General features: G+C 50.3%; 1 protein-coding gene across 2 annotated transcripts in view; it reads left to right on the top strand.

Annotated features, from left to right (window-relative positions):
- Positions 1-19848, top strand: part of Slco2b1 (solute carrier organic anion transporter family member 2B1) — a 50666-nt gene extending 30818 nt beyond the window's left edge. Inside the window, exons 8-14 of one of the 2 annotated variants that reach the window (XM_021200685.2) lie at positions 6376-6469; positions 10470-10827; positions 12816-12981; positions 15069-15232; positions 16056-16120; positions 16405-16525; positions 17425-19848. In XM_021200685.2, coding sequence (XP_021056344.1) covers positions 6376-6469; positions 10470-10827; positions 12816-12981; positions 15069-15232; positions 16056-16120; positions 16405-16525; positions 17425-17560 — 1104 coding nt within the window. In that variant the 3' untranslated portion in view covers positions 17561-19848. The remainder of the gene's footprint in view (positions 1-6375; positions 6470-10469; positions 10828-12815; positions 12982-15068; positions 15233-16055; positions 16121-16404; positions 16526-17424) is intronic. The other variant, XM_021200693.2, reaches the window with a different exon arrangement.
- The last annotated feature ends 204 nt before the right edge of the window (positions 19849-20052 follow it).

The raw sequence follows: 20052 nt of genomic DNA, 5'->3' as shown, positions 1-20052 counted from the left end.
GAGAGAGAGAGAGAGAGAGAGACCCCATGAAACAAACAGGCCCCATGAAAGTTTCCCTGGTATTTGAGTGGCTGGGGAACACTCATGATGTCTGTGACATACCATCTCAACTCTGACTCTTACTAATGTTGGAATCTACAAAGCATCTACATTTTTGGACTTGCATAAGAATAAATGAGGCAGACTGCACAGTTAGAAGGTTCAGCACATGACACAGGCTCAGTAAACAGCAGCCTGATTATCAGTCCTTTTCTCTGTCGGGCCAGATTTTAAGGGAAGCAGAAAAAAACAAATAGAAAACTACCTTTTCTAATATTCTTAAATACTTTGTTTCCTAATTTTAAAAACTAGTTGTTTTTTCCTTCAAATTGATCTTTTAATGGGAAAATAACATGTGTGCCTATGTCTGGTGCACAAACATTTTGACCTATGTGTACAGGAGGCCCTGACTACATTAAGCATCCAACAGATGTGTTACCTCACATGGTCGCTTTCGGTTCTCTCAGTGATTCTTATTTGCTGTACCAGGTTGGATCGCTGTTGTCATCACAGTGTAGAGTAGTCCTCTTGAACTTGTTCCTCCTGTGGATCTGTAGTTTGTGTGTCCCCTCCTGCCAGCCCCTGGGACCAGCACTGCACCTTTGCCTTCCTGAGTCCCAGTCCCTTAGACTCCACCTACAAACATCTGTCACATCTGGCATCTGAGACTCAACATAGTACACTTTTTATTCATCCACAGTCCTGAGAAATGAAAGAATTTTGTTTCTTGTTAAGAATAGTACTCATTGCCTAGAGAGGTGGCTCGACAGTTAAGAGCACTGGCTGCTCTTCCACAGGACCCAGGTTCAATTCCCAGCACCCACAGGACTGTACACAACTATCTGTAACTCCAGTGCCAGAGGCTCAGACACTCTCACACAGACATACATGCTGGCAAAACACCAATGCATGTGTGTGTGTGTGTGTGTGTGTGTGTGTGTGTGTGTGTGTGTGACAGAGAGAGAGAGAGAGAGAGAGAGAGAGAGAGAGAGACTAGCTCTCACGTGGTGTTCATCCATTCACCTGCTAATGACTGTTTTGAGACACTTAGGTTGACTGTGAATCTCAGTAATTGTGAGTAATGCTTCAGTGACCATGGGCACTAGGCTTTCTCTAACACTAGAAATTGTTGATTCTTCTGCCTCTTTACTTTTCTGATTTTAGGAATTAAATCCAGGACTGTGTGTGCTAGGCAAGCACTGTACCTCTCAGCTAGATCTCCAGCCTTATGTTTGCCTCCTTTTTCTTTTTGAGATGGGGCTCTGTGTATTCCTGGCTTGTTGTACAGCCAAAGAGGACTGTGAACTCCTGATCCTCCTACCCCAACTTGCTGTGTGCTGGAAATACAGGCATGAGCCACCGCACCCATTTTATGTGTATTCGGGCTTGAACCCAGGACTTCATGAATGGTCTGCAAGCTCTGTATTAACTGCGTTACATCTCCAGCCCTGTTTTTAGTTTTTGTGAAGCACCTCCATACTTTTTGACTTAACGACTGCATGAATTCACATTCCCACCAGTGTTGTACAAGGGTTCCCTCTCCCGCACAGCCTTGCCAGCGTTTGCTGCCTTTCATTTTCTTTTCACCAGCCATTCTGACTGGAGTGAGGCAACTGACCACGGTGTTTCTTATTTGCTCTTCAAAGCCTTCCTTCCATTATATCCTGGAGAGAGTTACAGACTGCAATCACCAAAGCCAGGTCTGATGCTAAGCAATATAGGAGGAGTTAAGTTAGGGTGTATTACGTTCTTCCTGTCCCTCTGCTGGGTTCTGTGTGTATTATCTCATTTAACCCCTACTGCCTGTGTGGCAGATACAGGTCCTATATTCTGTTTGCCACTGAGGCTCAGTTCCAGGAAAACCCACTCCCCAGGCACTCTCTCGACGGATCAGTCAGAGATCTAGAGAAGGACAAATGAGCTACTCATCTGCCTCAGCACTTCTGATGGCCTGCTGCAGGACCCCTCACCAGAAGAAACGGCAGGCCAAGATGCCCTGGCTCTCTGCTCCAGTCCTCTGCCCCGCCTCCTTAGATGGCCTCCATCTCTCAGATATCTGGTACCTGTGACTACTCTATGATGACACAGGGGAGGAACTGAGAGCTGGCAAGGAGCCCCTTACGAACTGGCAGCCCAGCTCTGGCTTCATAGACTGGAACCCAGCCCCAGGGTAAAGCTGTCTAGGACCTCAGCTGTGCCCAAAGATAGCTTCAGGATGGCTAGAGGCCCGCAGCAAGGCCTCGTTCACAGCATGCATGTCCTGTGGGCTTGCCGATGTCAGCACCAAGCCCCCAAGAGAGGAAGTTCTACCAGGCTTGCTGACCTGGGCAAACCACAGACCAGATGGGCCACCCAAGCCTTGCTTTGAGAAGCACTGTGCTTCCTGCTTGAAGAACCCACTATTAGTCAACAGTCCTCAGAAATGAGGGTCAGAAGGTAGAAACAAATTGGGGCATAGGAACCTAGGGAAGAGAGGACTCTTGACACACAGAATAAAGTCTCCATCCCTTCATCTGGCCATAGACCACCAAGGCCTGGCCACAGCCTGTCACTTGTCCCCAGTTGCTTCCCCGGGGAGTACCGGCTGTAGTCAGGTTGCAGTAGTGACCACAGTCTGTCCCGGATGCTGGCTCCGTCCACCTCCATGCCTCAGGTCATGCTGTGCCCTGCTCCGTCCTCTCCTTCCCAGTCACACTCCTCTCCAAATAGACACCCTCTCCCCCCACGCCCCCGCTATCTCTCCTCTCCTGTCCCTAAACCCTGTGTCCTCTTTCACAACATGCCGGGGTACCGAGAAACCTGAGAGTGATAGCCTGTTCTATCATGGGAGCATTTCCCAGTCGTTGTTGTCCCCACCAAACAAGTACAGACAGACCACACCTGAACTGAAAGGCCAGGGCAGATGTGAAAGTACATCAAATGTGACAGGGAAGTGCATGCAAGGGGCAGGTCACACTGTGGCCAGGACATGAAGCTCACCAGATTCTGCTTTCTCTCAAGGGCAAGACTGCCCCTCCCTGGAGGGAAATGTGAAGAGGCTGTCAGTCTGTCCGTCTGTGACATCCAGCTTCTCCTACCTTCTTCCACTCCCTACCCTTTTCGCCTCAACTGTTCAGACCCTTACCCTGGCCACTGTGGCCAGGGCTAAGAAGGAAAACGTGCCTTGGTCTATGACAGCATGTCCAAAAGAGGTATCAGGCAAGTCACGTGTGTGATGCTAAATCTCTAGTAGCTACACTCCAAAGTCAATTAAATTTATTTTAATGATAAATTTAGACGGGGCATAATGTCACAGGCTTTAATTCCAAACACTTGAGAAGTAGGAGGATTAGGAGTTTGGAGTCTGGTGTATGTGATAACTCATGTCTGTAATCCCAGCACTCTGGCAGCTGAGGCAGGAGGATAACCATGAGTTTAAGGAATGATAAACTCTAAGCCAGCCTGAGCTACACGGTGAGATTGTTTCAGAAATTTTAAAAAGGAGGTGGAGGTCATCTTCAGTCAGCCTGTCTCATACAAAAAGAAAAAAATCCAATTTGGGAATATAATACTATAAATGTTTATTATTATACTTGTGACATATTTTAGTTGGACTAGCTGTACTTTAAGTGCTTAGTCACGACATGTGACTGGTGGCTGCTGCATTAGAAGTGGCTCTGGCAGGCATGTCAAACTTACGTCCCAAAGGCCACCCTAACTCTGGATAGCTGTGAATGCAAGCAACACAAATCCTCGGGTCTCAGTTGTCCCACGTCTAGCTGTGTGATGCCCACCCTCAGAGTATTTGCTCACGTGTGAAGAAGCACAGCACTTGGTTCTCCTAGCCCCTGGGGAACTCCGGCATTCAGTGCCTGACTCTGAAGCATCCTGGGCTGCCTCCGACAGTGACCACCTCCTCCTGCTCTTCTTGTTTGTCTTCCAAGAGCGTGGTGTTGGCTGCAGTAGCTGCTCAGAGCCATCTCCAGTTCTTCCTTCAGTGCAGATTTATCAGATATGATTTCGCTTCATGCTCCTGTAATGAGCGCTGCAGCTCAAACAGAGAATGAGATAAACACAACGCCTGCTTATGCAGAACCCTGGACAGCAGTGAACAAGACAGATCCAGAAAAAGGTTGACTCAGACCCATGTGTTTGTAAAACAGTATTTTATTTCATTTCTAGACAAATCTATTTAATTCCTAGTCTGAATTTCCAATCTCCCAAGTGATTCCAAAAGTCCACCTTATTCTTTCTTAAGGCTCCCCCACTGAGGTAAAAAGATTCCTGATATACATTGTGACCATGCATCAGAGGGCCCAGCTCTACCTCCAAGGCCAACCCTGTTCACTAGGGCCCATGTGGTTCCCCTTGGCATGTTTAAGACAGAGGCATCCTGGTGTGGCTGGGAGTTTGGAAAACCTGCCTCTTTGTGTCTGGTCTCTGAGGTACATGGCTCCCTGCTACTGACAGAAGCTAAAGGCTGCTTGCTGCCTGCCTCAGATTCATTCCCTGCCATAGTCTCGTGTCTGTTCTTTCCCCTTTAACACTTTCTGCCCTGTCACCACCCCACCCCAGGCCAGGAAACCCAAAGCTGTGCCCAGCTAAGATGTAAGGAGTTGGAAAGGCAAAGCCCAAGGAAGATGGCATGCCTGGATTAATATCTGAATGAATTGCCTGCCGAGACAGGTCAGGCTTTGGCAGCCAGTGCAGGGAGCAAGAAAGGGGGAGCTTGGACAAGGGTTCTGTGTTAGAGGTGCTACGTGGGGTTCTGAAATGGGGAAACTGAGATGGGAAGCCGGGCACGGTGGCTAAGGCCTGTGATCTTAGCACTCAGAAGGTCAGCCTGATTTAAGAGGTAAGACCTCGACTCAAAAGGAAGAAAAGATAAACAAGTTGAGAGGTATCTATAGCAACCACTGACACGCCTACTCTCTCTGTCCACATAGTTCCAGAGAACTGGCTAATCCTTAGAATGGTCCAAAGTCTTTTCCCCTGAAGTTGCTGGCTGCTGACTCTGACCTCAGGCTCATAGAAAAATGTAATGATATCAGACCCACAGGCACTGATCATGTTAGGTAATAAAAGTGGCAAAGATGTTGCTAAAGGTGATGGTGATATTGATGATGGATGAGAGTGGTGGTGGATTGATAACTTTGGTGATCTGCCCCAGTTTCCTTTCCTGTCGCTGTGATAAACACCTCAAACAAAAGCGACTTGGGAGAGGTAAGAGTCGGGTCACAGTCCAGTCTTAAGGGAAGTCGGGGTAGAAAACTCAAAGAGCTCAGTTCCAGCAGAAAAACCTCCTGAAGTGATATCATGGAAGAATGCTGCTTGTGGGGCTTGCTTCGAGCCTCATGTTCAACTACTTTCTTATGCAACCCAGGATCACTTGCCTAGGGATAGTCCCGCCCACAATGGGCTGGGTCCTCCTACATCAATTGGCAATCAAGAAAATACCCACAGACATGCCCATAGGCCAATCAGATGGAGGCATTTCTTCAGCTGAAATTCCCAGGTGTGTCAAGTCCTAACCAAGATTAGTCATCACATAGTGTCAGTGATAGTGATAGTGATGTCAGCAATGGAAGTATTGTTGGTGACCGCATTGGTGGCAGGACTGTGAGTTGATGTCCCTTTTGGTGACAAAATTCACAAAGAATGAACAAAAAGGTTTTAAAAAGTAATAGATTGCTGCTGTATAAGTCCTACCTTATGATTTGGTGGGTCATATAACTCTCAGCTCAGGCCACATGGTAACTTGGTGGCCCTTTTATTACTGTTGTTATGCTATTGTTTTGGTAAGAGAACCCAACAGACGTTAGTCATTTGGTGACACAGATGAGGTTGGTGACATTAATAAAGATGATTATGTTAAAGATAAGAGTGATGATATTATAATCACAATGTGAGCAATGATTCTGAAGGCACAAATAACAATGATAATAACAGAGGTATCCTGTGGCTAGGACAAAGGCAATGACTATCATATTACGATAGTGTAATCATGAATAAATTGGTCATCTAACTGTTTGTGAGTATAGTATTGATATGCATAGGGACGATAGGACTGATGATATCTGTGTCTATGATAATAAGTGACATCAACATCCTGTTTAATTACACAACCTGAGGTCAGAGCTGTGAATGGCAACATGTTACTGTTTCACCACTAGAACTTCATTCAGTCTTTAAATCCTCTTGAGTACCTAGAGGGCCAAGAACCAGTGGGATATCAGTAATCTCTGCTCCTGATGGGGTGCCAGAGCTCATCCCAGAACACCTCTGTCTATCCCACTACCATGCCTGAACAGCATCTCTTGCATCCAGCTGACTGGGCCTGGCTATATGTCTTCCCAGGGTAAGGACCTCTCCTCCCAGCATGAGCCTTTAAAGAAACAGGCTGGAATGGCCCAGATTGCCCCGGACTTGACTTTGGTCCAGTTTATCAAAGGTAAGTGAGCCCAGATGAAAGTGGAGGGGGAAACCAGAGGTGCCTTTGAGGTTACCCAGAACACTTAATCTACTTCTACAGGCCTCTCGTGAGCTCAGACATTCCTGGTAAGGCTGGCCATAGACCCCTCTCCTCAGGGTTCATCACCATCTTTGTTTTTTAAAAAAAAAAAAATTTATTTCTTTATTATATGTAAGTACACTGTAGCTGTTTTTAGACACTTTTTCTTCTTGCTCTGGCCCCACTTGCTCCAGCCCTGGTCGCTCCAGTGGCCCAAAGATTGATTGATTGATTGATTGATTGATTGATTTTATGTAAGTACACTGTACCTGTCTTCAGACACCCCAGAAGAGGGCATCAGATCTCATTATGGATGGCTGTGAGCCACCATGTGGTTGCTGGGATTTGCACTCAGGACCTTTGGAAGAGCAGTCCGTGCTCTTAACCCCTGAGCCATCTCTCCAGCCCCATCACCATCTTTCTTATCCCACTAGGTCATGTCCAAGAGCCCTTCTGTCCTTCTGTGCCTGGATCCCACCAGGATCCCTCCATCCTCTGGGCTCTCAGCATCCTTGGAGCTTCTGTCTCAGCTCTGCCTGTCTTTACCCATCCTCCTCCATAAGCAGAGAACGCCTGAAGGACAAAGCTTGTGTCCCAATTTCCTCTAAGCCTGCAAGCAGGAAGCCCTGAGTAAAAGTCTCACTAAATCTCCAGGCTGTGTGTGGCACGGGTAGAAAGCTGGGGGCCTTTTCAGTTCTCACTCCCGGCTTCTCTGTGGGCCTTGGTTTCCCTGGATAATTGCTCAGCACAGTAAGAAATAGACTCACTGACAGAAACTTCATGCTAACCTGATCCTGACACAAGGAAATCAATCAGGCAGTTACCGGAGGCCACAGTGGGACTAGACAGCGTTTTCTAAAGAACTCGATCCTGTAGACATTGATTGAGTACTTGCTGTGTCCAGGCAAGGCAAACAGCCCCGACGGAAAGCCTGCCAGACACTGGTCATTGTACAGTCTTGGGAGGCTGTCTTCTGCCTCTGACCTGACTTTCCTCATATACAGACTGGGTTGGTAATATTTGCTTCGCCTTTCTCAAGGACTGACATGTCGAATAGGGTGAGGAGCACACAGGTAGCACCTGTCTACGATTTTAAAAGCCGCCTATGTAAGGTATAGTTTTTTTCCTATGATCACACACCTTTTTATTCTTATTCACATTTGAACAGTAAGTGGAGCTGCTGTTTAATACCATTTACAAAGGAATTATCCAAAGGAACCCTTTACCCTTCACCAAAGACATGTGTAGCAAGAAGGAATTGGTTCCACATTTTTTGGCCAGTTTTCTAAGAGTTGATGTTGGGGTGTCTATAATCTAGCACCCCAGTTTCCCAGCATTCCCAGGAGAAGGGAATGTCTGAATTCCATGGGGCTGGGCCTAGAGGCAGTGACCTGCACTGTTGACCTCAGGTCATCCCCGATTACTGGAAGGACTCAGCATACTGTAGCATGGAAGAACATATTAATCCTCACTCTGCCTCCTGCTCAGGGGGCAGCTAGGGCTGGCTGTGCAAACTAAATCCTAGAGCTGGTGGTCTGGGCCGGCTCGTCTCTGCGCCGTCCAGCTTCTTTGGGCCTTATGGCTGGTTAACCAACTTGGCCTCTGGTCAGCAAAGCTCTACAAGGACTTGGCTTTCAGCGCCTATAATCATGGGGGGCGTGGGGGCAGTGGCACAAAGAAGAAGAAACTCTTGGGGAAGACAATCCCTAGCAGTGGATATTCTTACCTGGTGGGGGAGTCACATTCTCTCCCAGTCTGCAAATGGAGGGGGAAGCTATCTGATGGAAGAGATCAGACCAACATGATAGAGGAGGTCCTCATTTAATGGGAGTGGCATGGTCCAGGAGTTTAGAGAAGCCCGTGGCTTGTGGGAGGAAGCAGCACTAGGCTGAAGGCACCCTTGTCCAGTGCCTGGCCTCTGAGCTGGGCAAGGCTATTGAGGGAGGCCAGGAGTTGAGGAAGGTCCATTGTCTGATGGGGAGACCTTGTGCTGAGTGAGGGAAGCCCTGTGCTAAGCAGAGGCTGAACCTGAGCAGGAGACAGGCCCTGGAATTCCCCTTCAGGTAGCTAAGGGAAAGGCATGGCCCTGCCCTCCAGGAATTTTCCATCCCTTGTGGAGAAGGCTGTAGCTGCGGGGGATGGGCTCACAGTCCACTGCAGTGATGAAGACAGCAGAATGAGCATTGTGGAGAGAGGAGCCCTCTGGAGCCAGGCCGCCAGAAAGGACAGCATCCGAATGGGAGGGGCAGAGGGAGAGCGGTTCTGTGCTAGAAGTGAAGAGAGCCTGGCTTTGCCCTCTGGACAAACCTGGGTGTGTCCGTGCCCACCCCCACCCCCGATCCCTCTTTATAGTGAAGACCAAGTAATATAAAAGACCCTGTGGAGCTTCAGATACCCTGAGCAAGCGTGGAGGGAGGGGGGAGGAGAAAAGAAGGAAGGGAGGTAGGGAGGAAGGAGAGAGACAGGGAGTGACAGGGAAAGGGCGGCAGCAGCTGGAGTGAGTGAGGTCTAGGGCCACCTAAGCCATCCCTAATGCTAGCTGAATAGCTGGTATGAGGCAAAGCACTAGGGACCAGAAGGAGGCCTTTCACGACTGTGGGCCCTACTCGCCCCTCCTAGGCTGGCTTTATTTTCTGGCTCTGAAGGAAACAAGGCCAGACCTTGAGGCTAGCAATCAAGCTAGTCTGACTATGCTCTGAGGAGAGATAAAATGTGTCTCCTACAACACAGGGATGCAGGCTTTGGTCTGGCAGGAATCAAAGGCTCTTTCTCTCGCCTGGCCTCCATACTGTCTCTCCTCACTAGCACATCCAGGTTTCTCTTGCTTCTTTCCCGTATTGTCTGTCTGTCTGTCTGTCTGTCTGTCTGTCTGTCTGTCTGTCTGTCTAACAGTGGAGAACCCCATCTGTCAGAGCAGAACCTGTCCTCAGGCATCCCTGGGCACCCTACTCACCCGAACACGGAACCCAGGAAGGAAGGGAGTTACTGACTATTCTGAGCTTTTAGGAAGGGCAGCCTGAGCAAGGCGCTGAGGTAGGACTCGGGATGTACCCAGAGTCTAGAGAGGTCCGCAGCACCAGAAGAGTTATGACTACTGCCTGTTTCCAGCCTGCTCTCCTGCCCACACCCCACTAGGAATTCCTCTCCAAGTCCCCTCGTTCTCTAGGTCCTAGCTCTGTCCCACATCCAGGGTGCCAACTGTCCCACAGCTGCCCAGGGTTCATTTTCTCTGGAGACCTGAGATTCCTCTGCCCCAGGCGTTTGGACATTTGATCCAGTCCTCATCCATTAAGCAGTATTTACAATGTTTTTTACAAAATGACCAGTGTGCCCTGGGCTCTAGAGATAAAGCAACTGATACTGTAAAAATTACTACTCTGGAATAAAATGGGGGTGAGCTGGCAATAAAACAGCTAAATGAATAAAGTGTGCAATTGGTTCGGTACAGTGCTCTTCAGGAAACACACTCTAGCCGAGAGGCATCCAAGCAGCAGTGGGCATCTGAGTTAAGGACAAAGAAGGAAGGACCCAAGCCCAGGCTGGCATCGAAAGAGCAAGATGAGATGGAAAGGACCCGGTGGGAGTGGAGGGAGGGAGAACAATCCAATAGAAATGGGGAGGGGGGCGGGGACTGAGATGAGATGGAGGGAATGAACTAGACCCAAACAAGATGGAGGGAAGTAGACTCTACTCCAACAGACCTGAACAGAAATAAACACATTAAACAAACTCCCACATAACTCTGTGAACTAACTGAAAGGCATGAGAATTCCAAAACTGGAGCAGGACAGGAAAAGAATCCAACGTAATGCGATAGCATGGGACGCGCTAGAATTAAACGGAATGGAAGAGAGAGAATGGAACAGAAGGGGCGGGCTGGACAGACGTGGATACTGTGGCTGGCTGCCCACGCTGACCTCCTTCCCGCTTGTCCCGACAGTCTTCCCTAGGGTGCTGCTGCGGATGCTGCGCCACCCCATCTTCTTGCTGGTAGTCCTGTCCCAGGTGTGCACCTCATCCATGGTAGCGGGCATGGCCACCTTCCTGCCTAAGTTCCTGGAACGCCAGTTTTCCATCACAGCCTCCTTTGCCAACATGCTCCTCGGCTGCCTCACTATCCCCCTGGTCATCCTGGGCATCGTGGTGGGAGGTGTCTTAGTCAAGCGCCTCCACCTGAGCCCCGTGCAGTGCAGTGCCCTCTGCCTCCTCGGCTCGCTCTTGTGTCTGGTCTTCAGCGTGCCGCTCTTCTTCATTGGCTGCTCGACCCATCACATTGCAGGCATCACGCAGGACCTGGGGTGAGTGGGCATTCGCATGGGAAGGTGCGTGTGAGGAAAGGTCACTAAGCCACCTACCTCTCCCACCCACCCTCCCTCCCCCACCCACACACAGTGTATCCTCCCCTCACACACACACTCTCACACACACACACACACACACACACACTCACCCCCCCCCCCAAAGCCCTATACAAAGCCCTATGCAAGTCCCTTTCTGGGCTCAGATACAAGCAAGCAGTGGTCACTAGAAGGCACCAAATGCCACAGAAGAAGCATGGATGTAACACCAAGGCCAGGAGGCCTGGGAAGGGCCAGAGGTTGAGCCAGGGTGCAGCCAGCTGCGGGATGGTATTTCCAGGGAGGCTGAGACCTGTGGGCCCGCAGAAGTGGGATGGACACCACGCATAGGAGGCAGGACCCAGCATAGTCTGAGAGAGACTTTTGTTCCCAGATGAAATTAGGTCTGCCCAAGAAGGGACAAGCTCCATGCCTTGGTTTCAGAAAGCAGGTGAACAAGGAACTGGGCAGTCCCCCTCAAGAAGGCAGAAGAAGTTAAGAAACCTTGCCTCTTCCTACAGTGACCTCATTTTAACTGGAAGATGTACTAAGCTTTGTTTGGCCCAGTACCCAGCTAGAATTTCCCCCTTGGCACAGCCGCCCCTACTCAAGTGCCAGGTTCCCTCACCTGGTCCCTCACCTCAGGGCCAAGACACTTGGGCCCCACCCTCATCACTTGGCTCCATCCCTTCTCCTTTTCTCTAAGAGCCAGGCTGTCTGGAGTAGGGTCTTCTGTACGAGGGCCACGCCCTATAGGCCCTCAGGAAGCCCCAAGCCTGAGCAATGATGTCAAGTCAGTGGGGATTTTAAGCAAAGGGGCAATGATAGGACCCATTAGAGAGACTGCATGGAGACTTTATGATGCACACAGGGGTGGAGTGAGGTGGGGTGGGGTGGGGGAGCCTTGAGCCTGCTGGGTGTGTAAGAGACCCTGGCTCTGGGCAGTTGTCCATGACATTAGTTGTACAGGAATAGGGACTTTCCCCAGTTTACTCAACTGGTCTCAGGCCATCCTGCTTGCCTGTGTCTTCTTTCTCCCCTCCTCCCTCAGTCTTGACATCACATCTCACCCATATTCTCACCAAAGATCTTATAACTTGTGCATTCCGAGTTCCAGTTCACTGAGGCTTTCTGAGGCCAATGGAGTTTCCCTCTTGTGTTCCACTGAGTCTCCATGAGATCTCTATAATGGCTTCTGTTGATAGACCCACTTTACTGAAGATACAGTGTCACCTGGCAAAGGTGTTATGTTTCCTCCTGGCATGAAGCCAGGCTGCAGCCTATGTCCCAAAGCTGTCCTCTAGCCCCCAACCCAGGGTGCTCACGCCTTTAGACTCAGCCGGTCTTCTAGCTCCAGCTCCTATCCAACCTCAGTTCTCCAGCTAGGGCATGAGCATTCCTGGGCTCCTGGGGCAGGTCCTCTGGTTGGGGGCACTTGACACTGTGAGAAGGACAGGAGAATGACCACAGAGGTCGTGAGACATCAGGAAAGCGACAGTGAGAAGGGAACTCCAGCCCAGATTACAGAGAAATGAAGGTCCCGCAGGGAGGAAGGCGTAGGTTAGAGGCCCCACAGCTGCTCCATCTCCTGCCAGGGCCCACGCAGCTGTACTAGCCTGAGACAAAGTAACAATTCAGCTCAAAGAGAGAACAGCCCCGTCATCTGACACTCACTTCTGGGAGGGATTTCTCTGTGTTCCATCCAAATACAGGAATATTTGCAGAAGCTCCCAGACGTGTAGAATCCAGGGTTGAAAGGGCACTCCACAGCCCAGACTCCTCACGCCCCCATTAAGAAAGTTCCTTGAGTATCATCAAGAGTGTTTCTCCCTCAGGGAACAGCTGCAGCTGAAATCACTGGCCACTCCTCTCAGAGTAGGAGCCAGGCTTCAGCCAGGGGCCTGAGAGAAGAGAGCCCGGCCAAACACATTTGCCTCTTCTCTGTCTAGTGCCCAGCCAGGGCCAAGCCTGTTTCCTGGCTGCTCAGAGCCCTGTTCCTGCCAATCAGATGACTTTAACCCTGTTTGTGATACCAGTGCCTATGTGGAGTACACCACACCCTGCCGTGCAGGCTGCACCGGTCGTGTGGTCCAGGAGGCTCTGGGCAAAAGCCAGGTAAGGCCAACCTCCCACGCACCCTCCACCTCCGAACCCTTATTCCTCCCCACATATGCTGCCTGTCACTCTGAACCTCTTACTCTCACTCTTCCCTCTGTCTCTGCCTCGTTCCTCTGTTTTGACAAGTGCAGAGCCCCGTTCTGTCAACAAGTTTCATTGCCAACTAGGGCTCAGGGAGGTGAGTCGGAGCTCCCAGCTGCTGGCCTGCTCAAGGAAATGACCCACAGGGACTCCAGGCTACAGATGGACAGAAGTGGCCCCTACCGGTACATCCAAGTGTGGGAGGGGACACAGCCCATCTGGGAGGGTCTCAGAGGGCTCCAAACGATGCACCATCTGGGACGGATCTTCCAGGGTCATTAGGAAAATAAGGGCTTGGGATGGGAGGACCTTCTAGGCAGGACAGCAGCAAATGTAGAGATTCTAGGAACACACACTTTGTGTGGTCTTGCTTTACTAACAAGGAAGCAAAAAAGCCACAGTTCCTAGGAGATATTAAACACTCACTTTTATTATGCCCATTGTATAGATAAGAAAGCCTGGGAAAGGACTAAGCAGTGCCCAGGGTCTTAGACCAGAGCTGGGGCTAGAATCAAGGTCTCTGGTCCGAAGCCTGCACTGGATCCAGAGGGTCCACCACTCAGAGGAGGGTCAGCACTCAGGGATTCTTTCCAGCCTGGGGTTGATTGTCTCTTGCCAAATGTAATTCCTTAGTTCATCCTAAGAACCAGGACCCAGGGATGGACTGGTCCATGCCCAAGGTGCACTCAGGTAGGGACAGAGTGAGATCTCAGGCTTATAAGGCCAAGTCATCCCTGTGGGGAAGACTGGAGACATCTGTGAGGACCTCCCACCATGAGCATCGATGCCTATGCGGGAAGCTTGGGGAAGAATCTAGAAAGCAGTGTCCAGCCTTGCTGTCCACCCCAGATGTCCTTTAAGCAAAGGAGCAGTGTTGGAGCTTCCTGCCAGCCCTCTGCTTTGGCATGTTTCTCCATGACCCAACTCCAGGGTGTCTGCAGCTCAGTTGGCCGCTCGGCGTATAGGTGAAGCCTGAAGGCCACTTGTTAGATGTGTGAAGCGCTGTGAGGGCTTGGAGTTCGGCCAGTACAGCCATACCTAGCAACTCTGCATGGCACTAGGTAGACATCCCAGTGGCCCCTCCCTCGGCCAGCCTATCTTTCTTCTTTCATTAGTTCTATCTCCTAAATACTTCGCCTCAAAATTCTTTCCCTATGCACCCTGACAGTGGGAACTTCTGCTGGCTCATCCCAGTAGCCACTGAGCTTAAATTCTTCCAAGCTGCCACCTTGGGTTTCTCAGCCCTTCTCATACTGAGAATTGTCAGGATTTTTTTTTTCTGTAGTAAGAAGCAAGAGGCCCAGGGGTCTCCAAGTACCCTAGCCAGCAGTTCACTAATCCCCACACAGCTAGCTGGCTGAGGCTTCCAGTAACTATGGTCCATCTGTCAAAGTCTGACCTGGTGCTGCAAAGATGGCTCAACGTTTAAGAGAGTATAGCTCCAGCAGGAGACCTGAGTTCAGTTCCCAGCATCCATTGCTGGCAGCTTGTAGCCACCGGTAACTCCACTCTGGACATCTGACACACTCTTCTGGTCTCTGTGGGTACCTACACTCACATATGCACACACACACACACACACACACACACACACACACACACACACACCACACACACAAATAAATAAACAAACACATAGACACTTTGAACAATAGGAAAGGGGAAAAAGCCCAGCTTGCTATACTTACTCAGGACAGGTACGTAAGGACAGTGGTGGTCAGACCACCTAGTATTTGATCCCTGGCTGGAAGTTCTGCAGGCTACCATCAAACACACCAGGACTGGCCGAGAGACGGTGTCTGCCTCACAGCTGTGGCCCAGTCTGAGCACAGTCAGACTGCCTCCAGGCACAGAGATCAACCAATGGTCAGCGTCTGGGGCTCTAGCCAGCTCTGCCTTACTGGCTGTAGAAACTTGGGAGCTCCCAGGCCCTCGGCCCAGGCCCTTGACTGGCTACTACCCTTGGAGGTCCCTGAAGGCTCTTCTCCTTCTCCTCACCCCAGGTCTTCTACACCAACTGCAGCTGTGTGGCAGGGAATGGCACCGTCCCTGCAGGTTCCTGTGAGTCAGCCTGCAGCCGCCTGGTGCTGCCCTTCATTGTCCTGTTCAGCCTGGGGGCGACACTGGCCAGCATCACCCACACACCTTCCTTCATGCTCATCCTGAGGTGACAGCAGAGCAAGCAGGGTGGGTGGGTACAATGTCCCCTACCAACAGCCAGGGTGGGACATTTAAGGGAAGAGGTGAAGGAATGAGGTCACTAAAGTGTCCTAGGTCCCCAAGACAGCCGGAACTACTAAACTGACAAGACCTGTGTCAGAAAACAGAAACGAAAAAGAAAAGAAAAGAAAAACAAGAAGAAAAGAGAAAGGAAGGAAGGAAGGAAAGAAAGAAAGAATATTAGAAGTCAGAAGACAGTGATCCATAAATCAGGCTGGCATGAGGGAGGACATGGAAGGAACAGTTCCCTGCAGGGAGTTGAGTGTGCGGCTGTCGTGACTTGAGTCCTCAACACTTGCCAGTCCCCTTATCTGTAGAATAGGCCCAGGGGTGAAGTGAGCTGAGCACAGGACTGACTTACAGGGAGCAACCCCTAAGTGCCAGTCGTAGGCACTGTTGAGAAGCCAGTCGTTGCTGGATATCCCGGGTCACAGCATTACAGTGCTAGGGAAACTAGACCTGGTGCATGCCTGTCCCAGTGTCAGGCCTCTCCAAGTGTATGGCCTGGAGAATTCAGTAGGACTACAGGATGGGGGGCAGGCAGCGTCTGCGACCCTGGTAGTTGGTATGTGGGCCTAGGGTAGAGGTAACTGGGCTTTGTAAGCTGTGGATTGACAGGTGTAGACTCTGAGCCTTCCCCATGCCCCTGATATGCAGTCTGGAAGAGATTGGCACAGAGGTTGGAACCCACCTACTGAAACCCTGCTGCTGCTTGGCGCTGGGGCTGAGTCTCTCAGTCCATCCTCACATGACCATGTCTTTCCTGGCAGAGGTGTGAAGAAAGAAGATAAGACCCTGGCAGTGGGAATGCAGTTCATGCTCCTGAGAGTGCTGGGTAAACTGCTTGCCCAGGGACCTCGGTGGTGGTGACGGGCATCCAGATGTCTTCCATGTGCTGGGCCTGGGATACACAGACATGAGTGGGATCTTAGGGCTCCCAAGTGGGTGTGGTAACAAGACCTAGCCCTGTGTTTGGATGTGGTGTGCCTGCCTAGGCCACCCCGAGCCACGATGGAGGCTCCCTCCAAGAGACCCAGTGCCTTTGTGGCTTGCATGTGCTGAGGGTGGGGACTGGGGAGTGGTGACTCTTTGCTATCCCCTGAGCCTCTCCTTCCCTAGCCTGGATGCCCAGCCCTGTGATCCATGGCAGTGCCATCGATACCACCTGTGTGCACTGGGCCCTGACTTGTGGGCGGCAAGCCGTCTGCCGCTACTACGACCATGACCTGCTCCGAAACCGGTAGGCACCAGGGTGGGACGTTCGTGTCAGGGCACACCCATCCTGCAAGCTAGAGACTGCCTCTAGAGAGCTCTCATCTAGCTGGTCTGGAACTCACTGTATAACTGAAGCTGGCCTTGAATTCCCAACCTTCCTGCCTCTGCCTCGAAAGCACTGGGATTACAGGCATGTGCCACTAAACCCTGGATTTTTTTTTCTTTTTTGAGTCATGACCTCATTTTATGCCCATGCTGTTCTCGAACTCACTAGAGCAGCCAGGCTGGCCTTGAACCCACGACAATCCTCCCACTTCAGCCTTTTAAGTGCTGGGATTTCCCACATAAACGTCCATGCTGGATAGCTCCCCTATGAGGAAAATGACAGCCAAGAAAGAGACCCCAGGCTCTTCTAAATGACATAGCCATAGCTCTCCTCTAAGCTATCAGTCAGCAGACAGTCCTTACCCTCCCCTGGGGCTCAGTCTTCCTATCTGTACAATGGAGAGCTCCGAGGAGCCCAAAGGCAGGAATAGAAGGACTTGAAAAAAGACAAGGGCCAGCCAGGGAGTGACTGCCTCTGTCTCTGAGCCACAGGACACAGTTCCTGCAGTCTGGGACTGTCTAGGGAGGCTTCCCTGCAAAGGAAAAGCCAAACAGGGGCCTTCAGGAGTTAGGTGGGAGAGGGGAATCCTGCTTTTCGGATATGTAGGGCCAGCCTGGGTCATCCATCTGTCAGTGACAAAGTAAGAGGGATATTTAATCTCTCCCCCACACACCTCAGGATCCCTACAGAGCTTCCCTCCTCTCCAGGCCTCAGTATATAGTTGCACCCCATCTACTGACTCTACCATCCCCACCCTGAGGCTAACAAGTACCTGAGGCGTGGGCTCCTGAGTTCAAGGTTTCTCATTCTTCCCTCAGATTCATAGGCCTCCAGTTCTTCTTCAAAAGCGGATCCCTGCTGTGCTTTGCCTTAGTTTTGGCCATCTTGAGGCAGCAGAGCAGAGAGGCCAGCACCAAGGCTACTGTAAAGAGCTCGGAACTACAACAGCTGTAAGCATCAGGACCAGAGAAGAAGCCTAAGGATTCCAGGAGGTTGACAGCCCCAGCCCCACCCTGACCAGGAGCAGCATCCTCTGAGCGTTTGCCAATGACAGGCAAATCAGCACCCACGGGTGACAGAAGCACCACAGCCCAGTGCCTGAGGGTCCTCTACTAAATTGTGAAGTGACTTTGAACACATTTCTGACCTTGCTTGCTCTTTGGAACCAAGGAATCACTGTGTTGGCCATTTCTCGAGCAAGAGGGCCATCCCCATTCCTCCCCGCAGCCAGATGGACAACCTGGAACCCAGCTTCAGTTGCGGGGAGGAGCTGTACAGCATCTCTCTCCCCTGATTCTAGAACAGGGAGTTAGGCCGACTAGATCATGCTGCGCTCCACACAGTGCCTCAGTCCGGCTCTGCCACTTCTGGAGACTTTCTCCGTGCTTAAGTAGGAGAGGAGTCCAGCTCTCAGGCTCCAGCTGTGCACATCTGTGCAGTCAAGGTAGGTGCAGGCCTCCTTCCCAAGCCCCGGCGGCCTTCAAGTGTCTATTTGGCGCCCCCTGGAGGCAGAGTTCAGAGAGAAGATTAAGGAGCTCTCCAAATGCAGGAGGGAGCTTGACACTATATTTGATTGACGTGTGGGGGTGGGAACCTTAGCTGGAGTAGAAGAGGGGTTCTTTGATTCAGAATGTCGCAGCTTTTGTCATCAGGGAGCCACAGTTAGGAAAGGGAGGTTTATCCTTTCTTTCAGAGACCTTGTAACTTCAGAGACCACTTTATATCGGGACCTGCTCCTACTAAATGTGTATTGTCAAGATCTCGCACATTTGACCAGGGACCATCAAAGTCACTGTAGCTTTTGGGAATAGAAACCTAGTTCACATCCCCGGGACTTTGTAACTAATACCTGATACTGTCATAGCCAAGTCAGGGGTGACGTCTGGTTCTCTGAGGTCTCTGGAGCAATGTAAGGTCTCAGGGCAGTGAAGAGCAAAGCCAAGCTCTGCACTGTGCAGCATCCTTGGATCAGATCCCTGGAACCCCCAATTCTTTTCCAAGTCAGGCCTTGTCCTGCTTTCTGGCTAGGCTCATCTGACCTAGTTGCTTCCAGGCAGCAGAAGAGAAAGCCCCGATCTGCTCTCACCCTGGCCTGTTAATGCTACACACCCCACCTGTGTGGCTAGGAGCTACCAGCAGCCTCCCTACCTGTGTGCCAGCTCGTAGCCTTAGCTGGGGTACTTGTTCCCAGTGCAGAAGAAGGGACTATAGAAGTCTCATTCCTGTCAGGCATGGTGGCACGCATCTATGACCGAGCATTTAGAGACTAGATCAGACGTTCAGTACAATGTGAGTATAATCACTCAGCTCCGTCGTGAGTTTGAGTCTAACCTGGACTACATGAGAATGTCACCACAAAGAATAGAGAGAAGGAAAGAGGAGAAGAGGAGGAGGAGGACAAAGAGATGAGCCTGGTTGCCGAATTTCCCACAGTTGAGTGTTTACCAGTGCCTGAGCCTACACTAATCAGTGCCAAGAATCTTGAAGTCACTTTCACCAAGACAAGTCTGTTAGCGGATTTCCATTCTGTCTATTTTCCTGCTTCCCAGGTTGTACAGGAATAGCCTGGCCGTATACATACAGCTGATTATTAAATTTGTCTCTGCATAATGACTCTTCCACAACAAAAATTTATCCTTCTAAACCGCATTAGAGGTTTGCGTCAGCCACATCGCTTCCAGTTATTTAGACTTCAGCCTCACCGGGTTAATCCACTCTGGCATCTTGCATTGTCTTCTGCCTTTATATTCCGGTCTAATTTTCCCTCTGACTAGCTTATTTCCTCTAGTAATGGTTTCAAAAATGGAATGCAGTCACGGGGCTGTGTGAGTCCTCACCTGTCTCAGTTGTCACTCACATTTTACAGAAGAGAAACTGCCTCAGAAAGGTTGAGTGGCTTGCTTGGGACTATAATAATACTATATATATATATATATATATATATATATACAAACATACACATACACACACCCCCACACACTCAATGGTGGGTCCAGAGCTGGATCCACATCTGTGGAAAGCGAGGCTAACACATCTCACCAGTTCTCCTTATGAAAAACAAGTACAGAATATTGAGTGCAGGTTAAATATGTAAACCACTTTCATCAAAACACCTGAGACCAGGGTATTTTGGACTTGAGATATTTTCATATTTTGAGGTATTTGTATCATAATCATGATTTCTCTCGGGGATGAGACTCTATAATCTAAATACAGTTCATCTGGGTTCCATACACACCTTATCCACGCAGCCTGAAAGTTACTGTGTGCAATGTGTTTAGTTACTGCGTGCAATGCGTTTAGTTACTGCATGCAATGCGTTTAGTTACTGCGTGCAATGTGTTTAGTTACTGCGTGCAATGTGTTTAGTTACTGCGTGCAATGTGTTTAGTTACTGCGTGCAATGTGTTTAGTTACTGCGTGCAATGTGTTTAGCTACTGCGTGC

This window comes from Mus pahari, chromosome 1 (genome assembly GCF_900095145.1).
Source record: "Mus pahari chromosome 1, PAHARI_EIJ_v1.1, whole genome shotgun sequence".
NCBI classification, from domain to species: domain Eukaryota; kingdom Metazoa; phylum Chordata; class Mammalia; order Rodentia; family Muridae; genus Mus; species Mus pahari.
This window is presented reverse-complemented; position numbering and strand designations above follow the sequence as displayed.